The 19614-nt window shown below is 57.3% G+C and overlaps 2 protein-coding genes across 2 annotated transcripts; one reads left to right on the forward strand and one right to left on the reverse strand.

Annotated features, from left to right (window-relative positions):
• Positions 1 to 733: 733 nt before the first annotated feature.
• LOC34623628 (nuclear pore complex protein NUP62) lies at positions 734 to 4786 on the reverse strand. The gene is made up of 5 exons (XM_026334444.1): positions 4729 to 4786; positions 2598 to 4342; positions 2260 to 2560; positions 1750 to 2016; positions 734 to 1647 (listed from the first exon to the last, which is right to left on the reverse strand). The coding sequence occupies exons 1-5, from the start codon at positions 4784 to 4786 to the stop codon at positions 734 to 736; spliced, it is 3285 nt and encodes a 1094-aa protein (XP_026190229.1).
• Positions 4787 to 16855: 12069 nt separating this feature from the next.
• LOC113146600 (antifreeze protein Maxi-like) lies at positions 16856 to 19189 on the forward strand (the record flags this gene model as incomplete). The annotated part of the gene is made up of 5 exons (XM_026334445.1): positions 16856 to 17191; positions 17402 to 17516; positions 17690 to 17760; positions 18859 to 18911; positions 19093 to 19189. Coding segments are annotated over 5 exons (672 nt in total), but the record flags the coding sequence as incomplete, so codon positions are not given.
• Positions 19190 to 19614: the final 425 nt, after the last annotated feature.

Raw genomic sequence — 19614 nt, forward strand, 5'->3', positions numbered from 1 at the left:
GCTGCGGCCACTGTCAAATTCTACAGTGTCAGTCCAATCCTCGGAACTAGCAGATTCTCACTGAGCGTCACTGGAAACAAGGAGAACTCCGGAATACCTCATATTGCTACCCCATTCCCCCTCTATTTGGACAACAAAATGCGCGCCCGTGCTGCTCCTGCAAAAGGGAGCTGCCGCTGCATCAGTAGCAGCTTTAATGTCCTTGGACAAACAAACCTGGCAGTCCTCGCCGAAACAACACTGGACATTCAAGTGAGGGCACAACGTGTGGACTGGTTCAGATATACGCGGAGGACTACAACAGGCTACTACAAACCCCCAGACGCGGCTGCTGCCGCTCCGACGGCTAATTCTGCCGTTGCCCCCCACACCTGTGACTAAGAAAACACCGAAATAGATAAACTCGGAAGGCGAAACCACACCTGGGAGAAACGAAAAAGAAGCGAGGCGTCCCCGCAGTGCCAGCAGGCAACATACGGAGGGCAAGAATACAGCCGCCGTGTATCAACGGGTAACTTGGGATAAAGATATGCGCGGGGTCCGTCACGAAAAGAGAAATGGACAAGGGGGCGTCGACGCAATACGTATAAAATCCTGGCTCAGTGGCTGCAACCGCGGTATTTCTGCCGTTCTCGCTGCCCAGCTGCTGCTGCTGCTGCTCCCACGTGTAGACACTTTATTCCCGACGTGCGTGCGGCATTTGCAAGTTTGCTGCCACTTTTCCATCTACCGTTCAGGCGGCTTCCTGCGTGTTGTTGGGAACGGTAAGTGTGTGTCCCGTGGGTGTATCGGAAAAACGTGCAGCAGCGCCAGATCTATGCTGCAGGAGGCTCAGCGAAGGTGTGAGGAATTCATCAACTTCGTAGCAGTCCAAGAGGCACTCATGACACCTCCCACTGCCTGCGCCTTCGCCTGTTCGCACTTGCTGCTGCAAGGCACTGCAGCAGCAGCAGGGCATTCCCAACGGTGGGGGAACTGAGGCAGAGAGCGGCGAGCACGGACCTGGAAGGCCCTCATGACGTGCCACTCCAAAAACTTGTGAAGCACCAACACTTTCCCGCTTTTCGCTGCGGATGCCACTGCGCGCATGGGCAAGGTCTGCTCCTGAATCCTCTGACACGCTGCAGCGCGTGCTGCTGCCTCCATCTGGAGAAGCTGGAAGTCGTCGACACCCAGCAGCGGCAGTAGCAGAAGGCCCTCCTGCTTTGGCCGCGAGGGCTGCAAATTTTGTTGCTGCAGAATCTTCCGAGTCGGTCATGCAGACAGACACATCTCCACCAAGAGGCTGCGGTGTCGCTGCCGTCGATATCGGAGATGCTCCGTCCCCAGCATGCGGTCTGCGGCTGCCCGTCATGCTGCTGCCTTCCGAGACATCATACCCCGCCGCTAACAACAATTTCGCAGCCGCAGCAGCCGCCATATCCCCTGCCGCCACACTGCGGCTGCTAATGGTGCTGCTGTGTTGGTGCCCACGAGGATGCGGCGCTATGCCAAGGGCCTCTGCTAATCTGTCCTCAATCTCCTTGCTGCTGCTGCTGCTGCCTGTGTCACTGCTGCTCTTGAGGTGCCGTGCCCAGACAGGATCCCAACCGGCTGTCGAGGAACTTGATACACGGCTCTCCCTGCAACTGCCGCTACCACTCTCCACTAACTCATTCGATTCCTCGTTCCTCATGCCACTGCTATCGTGACTGCTATTCTTTTTGCATTGTACGCCGCTGCCGTTGTTGTTGCAGCAACAGCTGCTGCTGCTGTTGCTGCTGCTGGGATGCTCAAATGGACAAGCAACAGCAGCGTCCTCGTTGCGTACTGACAATTCAACTGCAACGGCAGCCAGAGAGGCACATGAATTATCCTGCGATCCTTCTGCTTCCGCTTTGGCTGCTTCTCCGCTTTCTAGCGGCAGGATCCGTTCATCAGCTTCTGCAAACCCCTTCTCGAGCTCTGCAGCAGGCAATACACTCGCTTCCCCACAAGTTTCTGCTGACGAACCAGGTCCTGCTGCTGCTGCTGCTGCTGCTGCTGCTGCCCATTCTGAAGCAGCCGTTGCAGGTAACGCCTCCGGTGCAGACAGGGCCATCCCAGCCATCTCAGCTGCTGCAGTTGCCACCAGATCCTCTGCTATCGGCGCTCCTATAGCTGCGCCGCTGCAGTAGCTGCCGCACCTGTAGCTGTAGCTGCGCCTGCTGTAGCTGCGGCTGCCACAGCTGCTGCTGCCGTAGCTGCCTTCACTGTGGCGGCGTGTCTGGTGCAAAACACCCCTGATATCGTTCCCCTCCGGCTTTTCCAGCCACACCAGTGGCGAGTCATGTTGCAGCTGCAACTGTAGCTGCAACAGGACCTGCTCGTGCAGCTGCAACTGCGGCTTTCGAGGCGCAAATTGCTGCTTCTGCCTCTGCAGCGGCCCTGCTGCGCTGTACACGCAGCCCCCTACAACGAGGGGACTGGTGAATACCCTGCGCCCAAGACTCTCGCCGTACAGCCGGCTGGCGCCTTCTTCGCCTAGGGGAGGATCGGCAGCTCCCGCCGTTGCTGCGGCTACCGGCTTTGCGGCGTCTTGCTGTCTATACAGCAGGTGGGAGGCAGTGGAGTTCAGCGGTGGGGGTGGGGGTGCAGGTTGCTGCTGCTGCTGCAGGAGGACCATCGGAGGCGGCAGCGCTAGGTGCAGCAGCTGCTGCTGCTACCTGGCAAGCGAGGGGAGCTTCCGGCACTGCAGTTTGCGGGGCAGCCTCAAATTTCGGAGGCGATCTCCGCCTTTGAGTTGCTGCTGCCGCTGAGTGTCTACGGTAGTCCTCGTTGAGGCTATTTTCGAGGCGGCGACGCTGGGATTGCTGCTGTGGTTGACGCCAGACCTTGCTGCTGCCGCTACCCCAGAGGAAAGAAAGACTCGTGAAGGCAACCAGACTGCTTTTGCGACTGCCACTGCTGCTGAAGGCACGGTGTCGAGGGAGCGTTCTACGGCGGGAAGGCTGCTGGTGGGGGGGACTGCGCTGGGGAACGACCGGCAGACTCTCCGTGCTGTCGGAGTCTCTTGCGCCTGACGCTGCTTTGGCGGGGTTGTTGTTGTGGCTGCTGCTGCTGCACCTCGCCACTGCGGAAAGCGTGCTGCCCAAGGAGCCTCCCCAGAGCGTCGAGAGGCTGCGAGCCGTTGCTGCTGCACGAGCACTTGCTGCCACAGTTGTTGCAGTGGAAGCTTCTGGGTGGGTTGCTGCTGCCACCCCCGAGCCGCTTCGCGCTAAACACGACGTTGAAGGAGGGGGGGCTGCTGCTTCGAGGCTGTCGCCGCCACACTGACAACATGGGCGGTTGCAGCAGCAGCAGCTGATGCTGCTGCTGCTGGTGCTACCACGACACACGCCTCGAAGCAGAATTACTTTGTCCTCAAGAGACGGTCCTTTGCGAGCGCCCCCGGGTGCTGGCGCTGCAACGTTACTGCCACTACTACTGCCAGCAAACGAAGTCGCTGCAGCAGACGACGGTGTTGGCAGGCCTGGCGAGGTTGCTACACTCGAGGTGGAGCCTCCAGGAATCTTCGCGCACACCTCCGCCTGCTGCTGCCAGCCAGCTGGTGTCACGCCGCTGCCGGAGCGCCAAGAACGCTGCACAGCTGCAGCGCTAGTAGCACCCTCAGGGAGAACCTCTACAAATACGCTGCGATCAACGAAGACTCCCAAAGGTCCATGGAGTGTCTCTTTTGGGTGCTCTTTGTCAGAACCTGATTCTGTAGCCGCCTGCCTAATGGGAGAAGGGGGCGACGTCTGCGTTTGCTGGTGTTGACTCTGTGCCGGATGCTCTTCGGAGGGCAACTGCGACCAACTAACAGGGCATGAAGACACTGCACATAAACCAGAGAAAGTGGTGCTCGTGGTGGGAGTGGTCGTGGTGGGAGTGGTCGTGGTGGGAGCGGTCGTGGTGCAACTGCTGCAACTGCAGCAGAGTGAGCTGCTACCAATGCTGCCGCAGCTGCTGTACGAGGCTAGTCCCCCCGACGCTATCCCTGTTGCTGCCGTTGAAGCGGCGCTCAGGCAACAACTCGGAGAAGGGGCCGTGCTGCTGCAAGTCGATGCGAAGGCGGCGGAAGATACCACGGCACTGCTCCGCGAGCAGCTGGTGCTGAAACTGTCTCCATGACCATCCAGAATTCTGCTCTGCTGCCTTTCGCTGCTGCCAAATGCCTGCAGATCCTTCAACTCGTCGCTGCCCAGCGCCGCGAGGGGGAGCCAATCACTCGAGCTGCTGCTGCAAGTGCCGAGGCTGCAGCTGACATCCCGTCTCAACTCTTTAGGAGCAGCGGATGTGTCCTCGTGTACAGCTGGAGGTGGTCGTGGTGCTGATGGGGTTGCTGCTGCTGCTGCTTCTTCTGGAGCTGCGCTGCAGTCGCAGCGGTCCTTACTGCGGGTTAGGAAACGCCTCCACCGAGACATGGGCAGCCACTAAGCGCTGCGATGGCGGCAGCCGCAGGAGAAGAGGGGGTGCCTGTTACCTCCTGGAGACAGCTCAGACTTCTGCTGCACTGGTCTTGTTGGCTGCTAGGCTTGCTCACGCTGCTGCTGCTGCAGTGGGAGCACCCGTCTAGAACAACACGGCTGCGCACCTCCTAGCGAACTCTTGAAAGCCATTGTTTACCCCTGCTGAAAAGGGAACCGCTAAGCGCACCCCGCTAAAGGTCACCTCCCTGGAGCAACCACCATACAAGGCGGTTGCAGCAGCTCCCTCAACAGTTCTAACTTTCAAGAACGGCCGCAGCAGCACCCGCAGCAGCAACTAAGGGTCCTCTTTCTGGCATACACACACACGTGGACTGTAGCCAGCAGCGGCAAGCGGCAGCCGTCGCGGTGCCGCGTTGCTAGACTTGCTTGCCAAGGGTGCTGCTGATCCTGCCTCGTCGCTGCTAAGCAAGCCTCTTGACCCCTACCGTGACTGTGCTTTGGATGTTAACAGACGTGCAAGCGCCAAGGCAACGAATCAGAGGTGCTGCAAATGAAGGAAAAGTAGAAGCGATCCCTTAACAGGTGAAGAGGTCATTCCAGATAGCGGCGGAAGCAGCCGCTACTGCAGGTGCCGCTGCGCGTGCAAAGGTGCTTAATAATGCCTTTGAAAGCAAAAACTTATACGGAAATAACGCAAAGGAAACGGGAAAAAGGGAGACGCAACGGGAGTAGCAGTACCTCGCAGACGTCACTTTGGGCAACTGCTGGTCCGCGCGAAGCGCATTACAAAGCAAGACGAACGTGCTCCGAGTTCGCGTTCTTTCAGAGACTCTTGCGTGTTGCCTTTATGCAGTTAGGAGAAGGAACTCACAAGGAAGAGAAAACAGAAAACGTTCTACTCTCTACCAACTACATCTGAAGCGTGCTTCTGAGAGCGGGAGGTGGAGTTTGTATTGCAGGCGTTACCTTTGCTTTTGCTGATTATGCTGACCCTGCAACTTGTGATATGTAGGTGTTAAGGAGTAGGAACTGCTCTTATTGAGATGTCGAAGGTAAACGACAACCTATAGAGGGGCCCCGACGTGGCAACAGACCCCTCAGCTAACCTCGGTCATCTTCCCCCAGTGGCAGGCAGCAGACTGGGCTGCTATCGCTGTCATTCGATGGCATAGCTGTTTGCTTCTGCAAGAGCAGAAAGATAACTTGTTAAAAGGGCATGCCTTAGCGTCATTGCGAGAGGGAGAGTCAGAGGAGCACGAATTAAGACGGCTCACAAGCTTTCCCAACGACAGGTGCACCACACGGAACCTCGTGCGGAAGTGCAGCCCTCTCTGTCGCGCCAGCAGCCTGCCCTGCCTAATGCGGCCCCGACATTGTAAAACTAGGCTTATCACTCCCGAGCTAACAATGAATAAGTCACCAAATACGCTTTATCAACGGTGCCGCTGGGCCGTCGCCTAGGGGCGCGAGTCGACCTGACCGGTGAAACAATGTACCCTATTGCTTGCATGGGTAAAAGAGCTTCGGCTGTAACTCCTAAAAGGGCAACTGTAGCATTTAGCTTCTCAATACCAACCCGAAAGAGGCTCGTATGGTGTCTAGCATGGCCGTAGATGCCAGACACCATACGAGCAGCTCCAGCTGGAGCTGCTCCTACGCTTGCTCGGTGGCTCCTTCCAGCGTCTCTTGCATCCTAGCACCAGCCACGCGCCTGGATAGCTGCCTATACGTGGCATATGTGGCTGGGGTTGGCCAGAGCCGACGTAGCGGCTGTAGCAAGGGTCGAAAAGCGTGCCTCTAACACGACCAGGCGGGGATCGAGGGGCGGGGAGACAGAGCTATTTGAAGAGGCTGATTGCATGGTAGACAGACCATCTGATGAGAGAGGTGCAATGAGTGGAGCACGCCAAATCGGGGGCTAACTCTGTGCCAGGTGCCCTCGAGCCACCAACCCGGCAGCAAGCGCTATTCGATTCCTAACATCAGGGCACTCAGTATCTAACGAGGGTGCATTAGATGTGGCCATATCTGTGTGGTGCTTATATAAGAGCAGCCCTTCAAATACGAATATTTCCAAGCACATACAGGCACGCTGGCTGCGCAGAGCGAATCATAGGAAAACTCATCGAGTCCGCAGATGATACGAGGCTTCATAGCAAACCGAGGCCGGCTGTTTCTCTACACATCCAGCAAGTAATCCTATTGCTTGGAGGCCAAGAGGAAAAACGGACCGTTTGGTGGCGTAGAGGACCAACTACGCCAAAACACTTTCTAATATACTAGTTATATTGGTAGGGATTTGATTGACTAGTTTCTCTGTACGCGCACTATGGTTTGCAGAATACGACTACCTCGTTACAAGAAGTTGCAGCGTCGCTTGCGTGTGCGCCACACGCTATGTACTATGAGTGCTCAGAGTGGCTGGGGAGTGCAAGTCACGCGCACCCTTCCTGTCTCTTGCCTATTGTGTCGAGAACTGAGAAACGGCGGCAACCGAAGGTGGGAATCCCTACGGAAAACACTTAACGAAATTTTATCATGCTTTCAACGAGTCAAAGCTACGTGTCACCCTACGGGGACCTGTGCTTTAACCGTTTTGGTAACTCTACAGCGTAAAGGGCAGCCAGTATACAGTCCTGAGAAGGCTCGGAAAGGATGCATCGGCGCCACCCAGCTGAAGCTATCCACAGTGCAGCCCCTGTCGATGGACTAAGCATGACTGATCAGAAATTCTGTTGCCTACTGAGTAGCTACCATAACGGTTGGCCGTAAACTCGAGTCTGGCCCTCAAAAGGGCCATTGCCCCACTTTTCCCTCAAGCCACACAGTCTCGCGCTTTAATGGCAAATGGAAGGCTGGAATGTGCTCATGATGACTCCCAGAGTATGAAGGGCCAGAATCTATACTTATGCACTGTGTTTTGCATTGGTCATACCGAATTAAGGAACGGGCAAGAAATCACTGTTGTTTCTGTTGCTCATATTTGTCCTTTACCACAAAGTAAAGTCAGCCAATACGGTAGGAATTAAAGTCGCCTAGACCTCTACGCGATAGGTTGCTGTATGCAACTTGGTGTGAGTGAATAGATGGATTGCTCAAAGGGTGTGGCAATATCCTTGCACACTAGGCGTCTGCATCCTTCTGCCGCACTCTCGGTCCTACTGCCGGAACCCGTAGGGATGAGGGCAAAGGACAGAGGAGGGAATTATTTGAGAGTAGCACTCTGAGACTTTTTAATAGGCTTGTCAGCTCATGGACAGATCCTTGGAAGAACTTTACACAGGGCCGTCCGAGTTCTTCGCTGCCCACACAGGAAGCTGAGGCCGCAGGTGTGAGCAGCACTTTCCTGTAGCGAAGTGCGGGAAATCTCGTTTATCGGATGCAAAAGATATGCAAACAAACCGCGCAGTCCACTTGGGTTGGCTTCCATTTAGTTAAACTCAGTCTAGGAAATTCAGCCGAATAGAGGGCTAGTAATTAGGTGGCCAGCTACACCGTAAAGCCGAAGTTGCGTAGTGATGAATTGTTCGAAATATGGGGAGATCCAGGGGTTGACCTTTGGGGCTCGCCATCTGTTGCGCTGCACATTACTGTGGCCACTGTACTTACAAGGCAGCAGTGAACGTAAGGTGGACCTGTCTGCGACTCCCTGGGAGGGAGGGGCAAAGAACCGGAGGGCCGCAAATCGTACATAAATCAAGGGGAACAGAGCGACAAATGAAGACAGAGGGCGAAGCCAACAACTGAGTTGGATTCATCCCAACAGGCTGCATGACATATTTGCCGTAGTGTCAAATCACATAGACTGCTGGATGGCGAAGAGCCAAAGCACTTCCTATCGGCGAAAAGTTTTCCGCGAGCAGTCTCATCGGTAAAGTTCTTACTGACAGCCTCTTTAAGGAGCCATGGTGCACGGGTATAAAGGAGTTGCGCTTCTTCTCATCAGCGACGCTCTGGGCATCAAGTCCTTCCATCTACCTACTCCTTGCAATGGGAGCTTGCTATCTTAGCAGCTAGAGCTCTCCAGCATCTGCCTGGAGACAATTCTGCGTGCTGCAAGAGACTCTTTATGGACTGTCTTGCCTCGTAAGAGAAAGGAAGACCTGTGAACAATACGCCCTTAATGGCAGTGTCTCTCTTTATGGCTTTGGAGGTGCCTGAGAACTTTCAATAGTGGGCTTCTGAAGAGATTAAGAATTCTTCCTGAGTCGTCTGCGGAATGCGCCGCGCACTCACATGACCCGGGCAACGGAGCAGGAGCGACGAACAGACGCTGTACTCAAAAACTATTAACGACCAGACGCCTGTGGGGTGGGGTGGGGTCAGAAAAACCCCCTTGGAGACCCCTTTGCATTTTACAAGAGATGCTTAGCGTCCTCAAGGGTGTCTGTCAAGCATCGAACAAACGGACGCTTCACATAACAGCACCAGCTCTCCAGAGGCACATATGTTTGGCACTTTAGCAAACGGCCGCACGAGCTAAATGCAAGACTGCTCCCCCTATGACTCACATGGCCGAGAACAGCGCAAAGAAAAAGATACAAGAGAGCAAATTTCCAACTTGTTGAAGGTTTCCGGAACTGTAGCAACCCACTGTCTGAGCTAAGGCTGTAAACTTGGCTTCTGCCACTGCTGCTTCTAGAGAACCCCCGCTTTCTTGTGGCTCATCAATAGCCCCCGCACTGTCTTTCCACCGCTGCGCTGTCCCCCGGAATGCACATTAGCTGACTCGCATGGAAAGTGCTCTTACAAAGTCGTGTCGCCACTGTTACTGCTACTGCTTGTGCCAGTGCTTCTGTTGTTGGTGCGATTTTTCGGGTTATCCAGGGTGCCGTTGCAGTGTCTCTCTTGACCCTAATACGGCTGCTGGTATTCTCGCTGGTCGTCTTTCTCAAGGCGCTGCTGATGTTGCTGTATTTTCCATACTCTCGATGTCTCAAGGTGCTGCTCATGGTTCAGCAGCATGCGTCTGCGGGGGGGAGGGGGGGGGACGAGGGGGGGCGAAGCTATCACTGGCCTCTATGTGCTGCAGTGCCCTACGCAGCAGCAGCTGCTGTTCGACTTGCTGCTTCCTTGTAACCGCTGTGGTAGCAGCGAGCCACCCTGCTGATGCTGCCGGGATCGTTGCAGCGGCAGCGGCTATGGCTGCCGATGCTGCTGCAGGGTTGACCGCTGCTCCGAATTGCAAATGCGGATCTTTGTGTTGCTGCTGCTGCAGCTCTTGTTGATGATTGCGACTTGCGCGTATCTTCCACAGAAAGTCTTCCGCTGAATCTGAATTGCTGACAGTAATAACTGCAGCGGTAGGGGAAGAGTGTTCCTGCCTTTTAGGGGACCGCTGACGACGCGTGTCATTGCTGGCGCTGGGGTGTATTTTCGCGCTGCCGCAGCTGCAACTGCCTGACTTGCAGCTATCCGCTGGCAGCCTTGAGAGAACGGTGCTCCCTGATACGCGCTGCTCTTGCTGCGCTCTAAGCCTCTGCTGTAGCTTTCGCTGTTGCTGGAAGGTCTGCTGCTGCAGAAGCTCGTGCTGGAGTGTCTGCTGCAGATGCCGCTGAATCGCGTTTTGTTGCTGGGTACGGAAAACGAGCTGCTGCTGCCGTTCCTGCTGCTGCCTCTGCGCTGCCCTAGCCTCTCAGGGAATCAAATGCCGTCTCAGCTGCAGCTGCCGCAGGCGGAGCTCTTCAAGTACTGAGCTGCCAGGCCGCAGCCGCTTTGTTGTTGCTGCTGCTGCTGGCTATTTTTCGGCCTTGCAGGCGCTGCAGCAGTAGCTGCTCCTGTCCTTCCCGCAGCTGCTGCACCTGCGCCTTGAAGCGCGGCCTCAGAAGTGTCGGCTTCGCTGCCTGTGTCGATGTACACTACCAATTCGTCATCAGACTCCAATTGGCCTACAGGTGTCTCTGCTGTCTTCTGCCCAGCACATGGTGCTGCGTTTTGCCGCGTCTCTCCATCCACAGCGCACACATCGTCGTACGCTTGTGTCCCCGCGTGCGGCTTTTGCGCCCTCCCCCTTGCCCCGTAAACCGTTTTACTGGAGGAAGCCTTGGCAGGCACCGCCGCGAAGTCCAGCATCAGAGAAGGCGTTGCATGCGTCCTTGCACCAGCAGCAGCTAAGAGAGCCGCAGCAGCCTCTCCTAGCGACACGGGCGCTCTTACCCCGCACGCCTCTTCCTCAACGCCGGAGCGTCTGCTTGTGACTGTTAACAGTCTCTCTCTATTGGAGCCCTCGCAGTTCGCAAATCCGGAACGGAAGACACGTCGGCGCATTACGGAACCCCCCAAGAAAGGCGGCTGCGGCTGCTGCTGCTGCGGCATACGCTCAGGTGATGAGTGTTTGCTCTCGAGCCCGAGGCCTGATGCATACAGAGCAGTGGGGTGCGTTGCTCTAGAAGCCTTTCGCCCTTTTTTGCTCGGTGCTGTCGCCTTTGACTTCACAACATCGACTTTTGTCAATCCGCAGGAGGCGCAGCTGAATCAGCTGCGGCACGTGCTTCTGTATGCTGCGGTGGAGTCGATTCCGTGGCTATTAAAGCCGCTACTGACATCCGAACGGCTAGCGCAGGCTGCTGCACGCCTTCCCGAGCCGTAGAGGTGTCTACAGCACCAGTAAAAGAGGATTATGCCGTACTTGGAGTAAGACTCCTCTCTGATGCCGGTGCTGCACGAGGTACGCTAGCTGACGCAGTCCAGGGTGCAGCTCTGGTGTCCTGCTACTGCGTCTGCTGCAGTTGCAGTTGTTGCTGATGTTGGTGTTCTTGCAGTTGCGTCTGCGGCGAGGGTGTGCAGCACGCCACTAAGACTTGCTCCATAGGGATGAGGTGGCATGTGGTGAGGAGAAACGCCACCAGCTGACGGCGCCCCGCGGGAAGTACACGGCAGGTGTTACTGCAGCAGCAGCTTCCCTGCAGCCGTACAAGCCATGGATGTGGCGTGGCCGCTGCGCGAAGCGGCATCACTAGCAGCAACAGAGTAACTTTTTTCAGGAAGACCGAGAGGGAGGCGCCTCAGTAGGCGCTGCTGCCGCGTCTGCTTGTGCTGCTCCCATAGGCGGTAAAGCTGCAGCATCACTGAGAGGGGGCTACCAAGGCATTGCCAGACCATGCTTGCACCGCTGCGCTGCGGCAACAACAATTGCTGCTGCCTTGCGACTGCTTGCTGCTGCTCCTGCTGTTGCTGCAGGACTCCCAGGTAGTGAATTAAGTAACCTTACACTACCCGGGAGACGCAAATCATGCACTTTCCGCCAACAAAGCCTTCTAGAGAGACACCTGTCGAGGCTACAAAGCGCGCAAGGTATTCAGTAAACTCCCGCTGCTGATGCTGGCGCTTCTGCTCTTGCTGATGGTGTACGGAAAGTCACCAACCCTCCAGCATGCGGGCTTTTGCTGCAGTCGCCTTGGTCTACTTCTACTACTGCTGCTACTACTACTCCTACTTCTACTACTACTAGTGCTGCTACTACTACTACTCCTACTCCTACTCCTACTACTACTACTCCTACTCCTCATCCTCATCCTACTACTACTACTACTACTGCTGCTGCTACTACTACTACTACTACTCCTACTACTACTACTACTACTACTAACACCACCACCACCACTGCCACTGCTGCTGCACAGGGCGGCAAACAACAAGGCGCCCGATTCCGCTGCAACTCGTCTTCGAACAACCCACTGCCCTGCTGTTTCAGGGTCTCCCCTGCTGCCGCTCTCTTACCTGCTGTGAGCGGCAGCAACGCTTGCAGCCGACTCCAGCTCAGGGTGCATGTGCGTCAGCACGAGACTAAACATTTCCAAATGTTCTGCTTGCGGAAGGCAGCCACAGAGCCGCTCGAGGGCCTGCAGAGGGAAATGCCTGGAATCAGCTGCTGCCAGGGTAGCTGCTCCTGAAGCTACGGATGCCGCCGCGCGTGCATCTGCAGTCGCTCGTCTTGGTGCTGCTGGCGTGGCAGCGGCAGCTGCGCAGACTGCGGAAACATGTAAACTGAAACGTCCTTCATGAAGCTGTGTTGATTAGCGCTGCGAATCACGCTCGAGAGAGAGCTAGGCTGCTCTTCTCGCTGTCCTGATGCTGTTTGCCATCCCCGGTTCTACCTTTACTAGGGCACACGGAGCCGAGGACTGTATCTTCACACTACTGCTGATGTTGATGATGCTGCTGCTGCTGATGAAGCTGCAGATATTGGTGTTGCTGCTGAGGACGACAGCGGCGTCCAGTGCCTCCTTCCACGGGGGGCGTAGAAAAGCAGCAGCAACTACTACCTTGTCCAATAAGGACGTTCGCTGCAAGGAAGGTAGCGCCCCTGCACTTTCTGCTGCTGTCAAGAAAAGGGCAGTTGATTCCTTCGCGCCTACTGCTCCGCAGCACGAAGCGCAGAAGCTGCGTTTCGTGCTGCTTGCGACTCGGCTGCTGCCCGTGCTGCTGGTGCTGCTGGTGCTGCTGCTGTCGCACGCCTCGTGAGCTGCTGCTCGGCAGCGTCATGATGCTTCACGCTGCCGCCTGCGCAGATTGCTTGGTCCCGACAGCAGAGGCGCGTTAGCGCATTCCAGGGGCGGTGCCTAGAGGGGGCATTCGTAGGGTGGTGCTCTCGTCTGGCAGCCTAGGAGAGAGATACACACCGTCTTTGCCTGCTGTCACGCTTGCTGATTCCCGAGTCGTCTTCACCTCCCGTAAATGCGTGCTGCTGGAGCATCGCTGCAAGCGCGCTGACAGCCGCTGCCACTCTACTGGCTTTGTTGGGAAACATAAAATGCCCTTAAAAAACGGAAGACAGTCCGATCCGCTGCAAACAGCAGCAGAAGTAGAGGAGCTGCCGAGCAGGAGTACGAACCGACTAGAATTTTATCTATTTGTCCACTGGTTCGGCGACCGCTGCTGCTGCGGGGAGAAGCAGCTGGGGAAACAAAAGAACAGCACCATCGCAGGGGCACGGCTGCAGGTTGAGGAGAGCAGCTCCTAAAACAACAGACGCACATGCAACTACAGCCAACACTCTTGGCTTGTCTGCATGTGTAACAACCGTAGCTAGCAATGTATCGCCGCATCAGCTACCGCTGCTTAACCCTTGTGCTTCCAAGCAGCTGCTAGGGCTCGCATGTGGAGGGCAACACGCCTCTCATAGTCTGCCTACACTGCTGGAGGGCGGCCGGGGTCTCTCCCCTAGCCATGTTATAACTAGACATTCTGCAAAGCAGTGTTAGGTTCGTAGTGACAAAACAACCCCGTGCACTGAGACATCACCCTCGCCAACTGGTTCGCTAGGCTGCCTCGCCCCTTGTGTGTACAGAGTGCCCGTCGCTAGCTGCACTCTGCTTCTCGAACGCCGACTCTGAGCCCCCAAACCTGCATGCAGCTTGCCAACATAGCGAAACCGACCACAACGGGCCTTTCCGCAACGTCGGTGGGGCTGAGTGGGGAGACGTGCGTCTCCCTGGACTAGGCCCTGTGCACACTGTACGCACGTCACACGGCAGTGTGTCTGGACTGCTGCACACTGAGAATTGCAAAGGGCAAAAATTATTCCCTTTGTTAGTGTGCAGCGTTCAAAATTGAAAGCGCGCCTTCTTCGGCCTCGCCGAGAGCAGCCCCTCGACATGGCGCGCAGCGTTTGCCGTTCTGTGGCGTGTGGCATCAGAATCTTTGAGCGTCGCCTCGCAGGGAAATCTCGCTACACAGACACTGAACATGTGCTTAAGGCAAATGCCAACTATCTCATTCCAAGGCTCAAGACTTGCCACCCAGAGGGTCTAAGCAGAACGGGGGAACCGTTATCACAGGCAGGCACACCCCCGTGTCGAGGGGGTGCTTTTCCGAAATACGCACTCGAATCCTTCCGGCGTCAGACTTGCATTCCATCCTGCCTTTGGACTTGTTTAAGATACTTGCCCGATCAGTGCGCCCCGATGCTCCACCATTGTGTCGCTACGGGTTCAGTATCCCACGTATTTCACACGCCTTTCTTCCTGCCCCTAGTTAGACACACTTCTCCAGGTCCCACAGACATCCTCTCACTTGTCCTTACATGTTTTCGCCAGCGTGAAATCGCTCCTTATCGCTGTAACCGTCGCTTCTCAGGGATGCAAGTTACATTCCACCGGCCGCAATGGCAGCTACTTACGCTTCTCCCAATGAATGACTCGGGGACATCTATGGAACCAGCATTCCACATGTATTTGTCTAGACTTTCTCCTGTATATAGGTCCTCTCAACAAATGTAACAAGCTCGACTTAGTGCGGTAGACCCAGGCGTCAAGGCTGCCTGCGCGTCGCCCTAGGCAATTTCCGCCGTTGTCTTGCATGCTGAGAACCGCTGTGATGCCTCTGAATCAGGCTGAATCACTCAACTGCGTGCATTTGTTACCCCTGTTCTCCTTCAACCTTTCGCGAAACTCGGCTTGCTCTAGATATGCCGGTTCCCTATCGAGGTGACGGCAAACCAAGCGAGAAGCCTGAGCGGCGCACCTGTGGCTTTTGCTCGTCAAAACATGCTCTCGCCAGATGCTCGCAACTCTTAATTGCTAGCTGCGCTTCTGTGCAGCTAGCTACGAGAGAGGCCTAAATACTTTCCTGCGTCGGCGTTACACAGTGGGCACCAGCAAAGGAAGGTCTGGCGTCTCTTCTTCGCCTCCTTTCAGAAGCGATCAAAAGTATGCACAACTCACGCTTCACCTAAAGCAAACTATGGTGATTCCCCCTTGTGCGGAAAGCACTTTGCAGACAGAAAGAAACCATTTGCAGCATATTGACACGGGATATTTCAAGTGCAACAGCTGCAAATCCACATTGTTGGTGTTTCTGCTCCTATGCAGCTGACGATGCGTGCTGCCTTCTATCGCTGCCTTAGAGAATGCCCCAGTGCAGTGCCGCTGAGCCCGCTTGCCTGCTAACTAGCGCAGGCAGCTGCAACACTCACTGGTGCTGCCCATGCTGCTGCTGCTGCTTCTGCTCCTGCTACCGCAGAAACTGGCGGGAGAGACGGTACTCTGCACGCAGCCTATCCAGCGTTGAGTAAAAGCGTCTCTGCACAGCAGCAAGGGGTGCAGCTGCTGCCCCCCCCTTAGGGCCTACTGGCTCGTCGCTGAAACTGTTGTCTGTTGCCGTCTCGGTGGACGGTTTTCGCTGGAGGGATTTACTTGTTCTCTTTCGCTGCTGCTGCTGTTGTTGCTGGCGTGATACAGCAGACTCGGCGGTCGTAATGTCTTCGTCGTCATCCGAGGAGAGCAGCAGACAGCGAGGCCTAGATAGGAGAGTGTTTGCAGGAGACAGAGCAGCTGCAGCCGTGGCAGCGGCATTCGCCTTGCTCTGAGCAGGCAGCAGCTCTTGCTGCTCTTCAGCCTCATCTACGTCACTGTCCGACGCTACAAGCAGCAGCAGCGGCATGCGGCTATCCGCAGAAGCAGGAGAAGCAGCAGCAGCAGCAGCGCCCGGCAACTTCCGTCTGCTGTCTTCTGAAGCGTTCCACCGCTCCCGCTCTACCTGCAGCGGCTGCACAGCACCCCTCGCCTTTGCCTCAGCCCTTCTAGGCACGCCAAAGTCACACAGCTTCAGCTGAGCGGCACGCTTCACGCCACATGCCCCGGAGTCTTCCTGCTGCTGTTGTTGCTGCTGCTGTTGCTGCTGCTGTTGCTGCTGCTGCTGCTGCTGTTGCTGCTGCTGCTGCACGGCAGTCCCGCCGAGAAGTCTTGAAGGGAGTTCACACCGAGCTGCACCGCTTGTTCTCGCCGCTGCTGCGTGAGCATCCGCTGCCTTTGCTGCTTTCGTGCGAGGAACAACACCCTCATGCAGTGAGGGAGACCACCCAGCAGCAGAGCTGCCTGCAGCAGCAGCAGAGAGAGCTCGAAGGCCTCGCTGCTGCTGCCGATATCGCTGCTCTCGCTGCTGCTGCTGCTGCAGGCGATACTCCTGCAGCTTGCGACAGACGCCCTCGAGGCCAAGCTGCTCGTCCTCTACCTCACAGTGCTGCGGAGACTGCCGAGGCGTCTGGGGAGCAGCGATCATGCCCAGCTGAAGCGGCTGTCGCGACGGCTGCAGTGCCAACTGAGGCTCCTGACACCCCGTCGGTCTGCCCCTGCAGCACGCATCCGCTTGCTGCGATCGCTGCTGGTGCCGAGCAGGAGTTGCAAAGCAACTGCTGTCGCTGCTGCTGCCTACGTTCGCAAGAAACGGCAAAGGCTCGCTGTGTGCAGCCTCGGAGATCAACGCATCATCAGCGGCAGCGGCTCCTTCTGCTGTCGCGTGTTTCTGCTCTTCCGACACACACCTACACCTATCGCAACCGCAGCGTGAAGCCCAGAGGCCTTGGGAGTCTCTGACACAAATTCTCCTAGCCGCAGACGCAGCAGCATTCGTCTGCTCCAGGAGGTAGTTATCGAACATGTCTTGCTGCTGCTGCAGCTCCTGCTGCTGCTGCTGGAGCTGCTGCTGCTGCTGCTGCAGCCGCCGTTCCTTCTCCCTCAGCTGCCCCTCTAGCGCGTCGATGCGCTTCTGCTCCTGCAGCAGCAACTGCTGCTGCTGCTGCAGCCGCTCTTGCAGCAGCAACTGCTCGCGGCGTGATGTCAGAGCCTCGTTGCGGCTCTCCACTTCCCGCTGCTGCAGCACAGCCAGGTCAGCCCTTAGGGCCTGCACCTCGGCAGTGCGTGCCTGCAGACGCAGCAGCAGCATGCGCAATCCCACGCAGACACACGGAAGCACTACAAACAAAGCAGTCCCCCCGCACTCCCGACACGCGGCTTGAACGAAGCGAAAGGCTACGAGCCGATGTAGCAACGCCATGCCAAAGACGCCGCATCCCGGTGCACTCACCGCAAGGGCCTCTTCATGCTGCTGGCGCTGCTGCTGCTGCAGCATCTCCTGCTGCAGCAGCAGCAGCTTGTGCTGCGCAAGCTCCTCGCGGGCAGCCTGCGTCTCGAGCTGCTGCCGCTGGTGCTCTGGATGTTGCATGCGCTCCTCCGATGGAGCTTTATGTGCAGCGGGTCGTCCACCATCCTGCAGCTGCTGCCGCTGCTGGAGCTGCTGCAGATGACTCTGTGGAGTCTGATGGGGGAAACTGCTGCTGCCAGAGGGTGAAGCAGCTGGGAGGGAAGTGTAAGCCTTGCTGCTGCCGCCGCCGTCTGCAGCCGCAAGACCTGTGACGGCTCCGAGAGTCGAGAGGCTTCTGCTGCTGCTGCATCCACAGGCCGTTGATGCCACAGAGTCCGTCTGAGGCTTCTGCTGCTGCTTGCTGCTGCTGCTGCCGCTGCAGCCCCCCCCTTGCGCAGGTGCCGGGGGTGACGGGGCAGCTGCTGCGGCTGCTGCTGCTGCAGCTGCTGCTGCCGCCGCAGCAGCAGCCGCGGGAAAGACGGTGAAGCTCTCTCGGATGTTGCGGATGCTGCTGCGGAGGGCGCCGTAGTCGAATGCCTTGATGCTGTTTTTGCGGCCAGCATGCAGACTCCACAGAGCCGCGGCTCGCGTGTTGCTGTATCCGGAGGAGCAAAAGCTGCCATTCTCCGCAGCTGCCGGAGAAGGGAAGGCAGCCTCGGAGGAGGCGTCGAGCTGCAGTCGACGCTGCCTGCCGCTGCTGCTGCTCCTCCCGCTGAAGAGGCCTTGCTGCTCGAACTGCAGCGCAGAGGCGTGTGTATCCTTAGACACCGCCAGAGCAGCAGCAGCAGCAGCACCAGCAAGAGGCAGGCGGCTTGCCTCTAGAAGGTCAAGAGAAACACAGCTTCTGTTGCTGCTCTCGCAGTCACGTTGACTGGTGTTAGCTGCTGCTGTCTGCTCTTCCCAGCCTCCCGATCTTGGCGGCTCATCGCCGTACGGCTCGAGCAGCTGCTGCTCACTCGGAGGGGGGGCAGTCGCCGCTGCAGCAGAACCGGCAGCAGTCAGTTCGGCTTTCGCTTCAGCCTCCGCTACGAATGCATCTGCAGCTGCTGCTCCCACGCTTCTTCCTCCTGCTCCTGCTCCTGCCCCTCCTGGAGGAACAGGCGTGGCAGCTGAGGAGGGGACGCCTGAAGCGCTTGTTTCCAAGTGCAACTGCCTGCATGCGGCCTCTGCAGCCCCTTCTGCCGCTATCGGCGTCGCTTGCAGCGCGCATGGCAAGGGAGGCAGATGGAAGCGCAGCCTTGGCATGTCTCCTGCTGAGGTGCTATCTGGCGTCCCCTCCCCCCTTGCAGAGCTGCAGGCAGACCCTCCGCTTGTTGTTGCTGCTTGTAACAACGCAGCTGCTTCGCCAGCAGCAGTAGCGCGAGAGCCGCCTGACGCGCCAGCGGCCGCTGCATATGCCGCAGACGCGGCTTCCTTCCCACAAAGACGGCTGCTCAAAGCGTCTTCAGCCTGCGCATGTTTCCAACAGGACGAGATTCTCTGCGGCGAGACTGAATCAGGAAGAGGGGAACTTTTTCTGTTGCCTGGGCTCTGGAGGCGCAATGGCTGCTGCTCCGATGCCTGGAAGGCTGCAGCTGTTGCAGCAGCTGCCGCAGCCGCAGCTGCTGCTGCAACGGGAGAGTTTCTGCCGACAAGAAACGCTCGCGCGCTGCTGCTGCTGCCGCTGCCGCTGCTGCTGCTGCTGCTGCTCCTTCTACGGTAACAGAGCCGCTCAGTGTAGGAAAAACGCGCAGCAACGGCTACAGCAGCGTGCACCGCTGCTGCTGTGGCAGCCGAGACACTCAGGTCGCCATCGCTGCAGCTGGATCGCAGCAAGCGGTCATGCTGCTGCTGCCGCTCGGCGTGATGGCTCTGCTCCTGCAGTAAGAGCTCTTGAAGCGCCTCTCTGGGTGTATTGAGAGAAAAGGCGCGATCTTCACTCAAGAGGGCTCCATCCCCATTCAAGAGCCGATGCGGCTGTCCTCGCAGATCCTGCTGCTGCGACTGCTGCTCCGTCTGCAGTCTGCACTGCGCTAGGCGGCGCTGCTGAATGCGCTGCTGTCGCAGCAGCAACTCCCTCTCTAGATTTATGTCTGACATGGCAGCAAGCAGCTGCCGTTGCTGCTGCAGGGCCTGAGGGGGCCATACAGACGCAGCAGCACCAGCGGCAGTGCTACAGCGTAGCCTGCCAATAACGCGGGAAGCAAGAAATGCAGGGCAGCGCTTCCTGGTGCGGTCGTTGCAGCAGCATCAAAAAGGGTGCATGCATCAGTAGTGAGCTGAGATGCTCTCTCATCTGCACGGCAATAGGCAGCAGACACCGCTGCTGCTGAGCCCTTGCCGA

Source organism: Cyclospora cayetanensis, unplaced genomic scaffold (assembly GCF_002999335.1).
Source record: "Cyclospora cayetanensis isolate NF1_C8 unplaced genomic scaffold, CcayRef3 CcayRef3_contig_42, whole genome shotgun sequence".
NCBI lineage: Eukaryota > Apicomplexa > Conoidasida > Eucoccidiorida > Eimeriidae > Cyclospora > Cyclospora cayetanensis.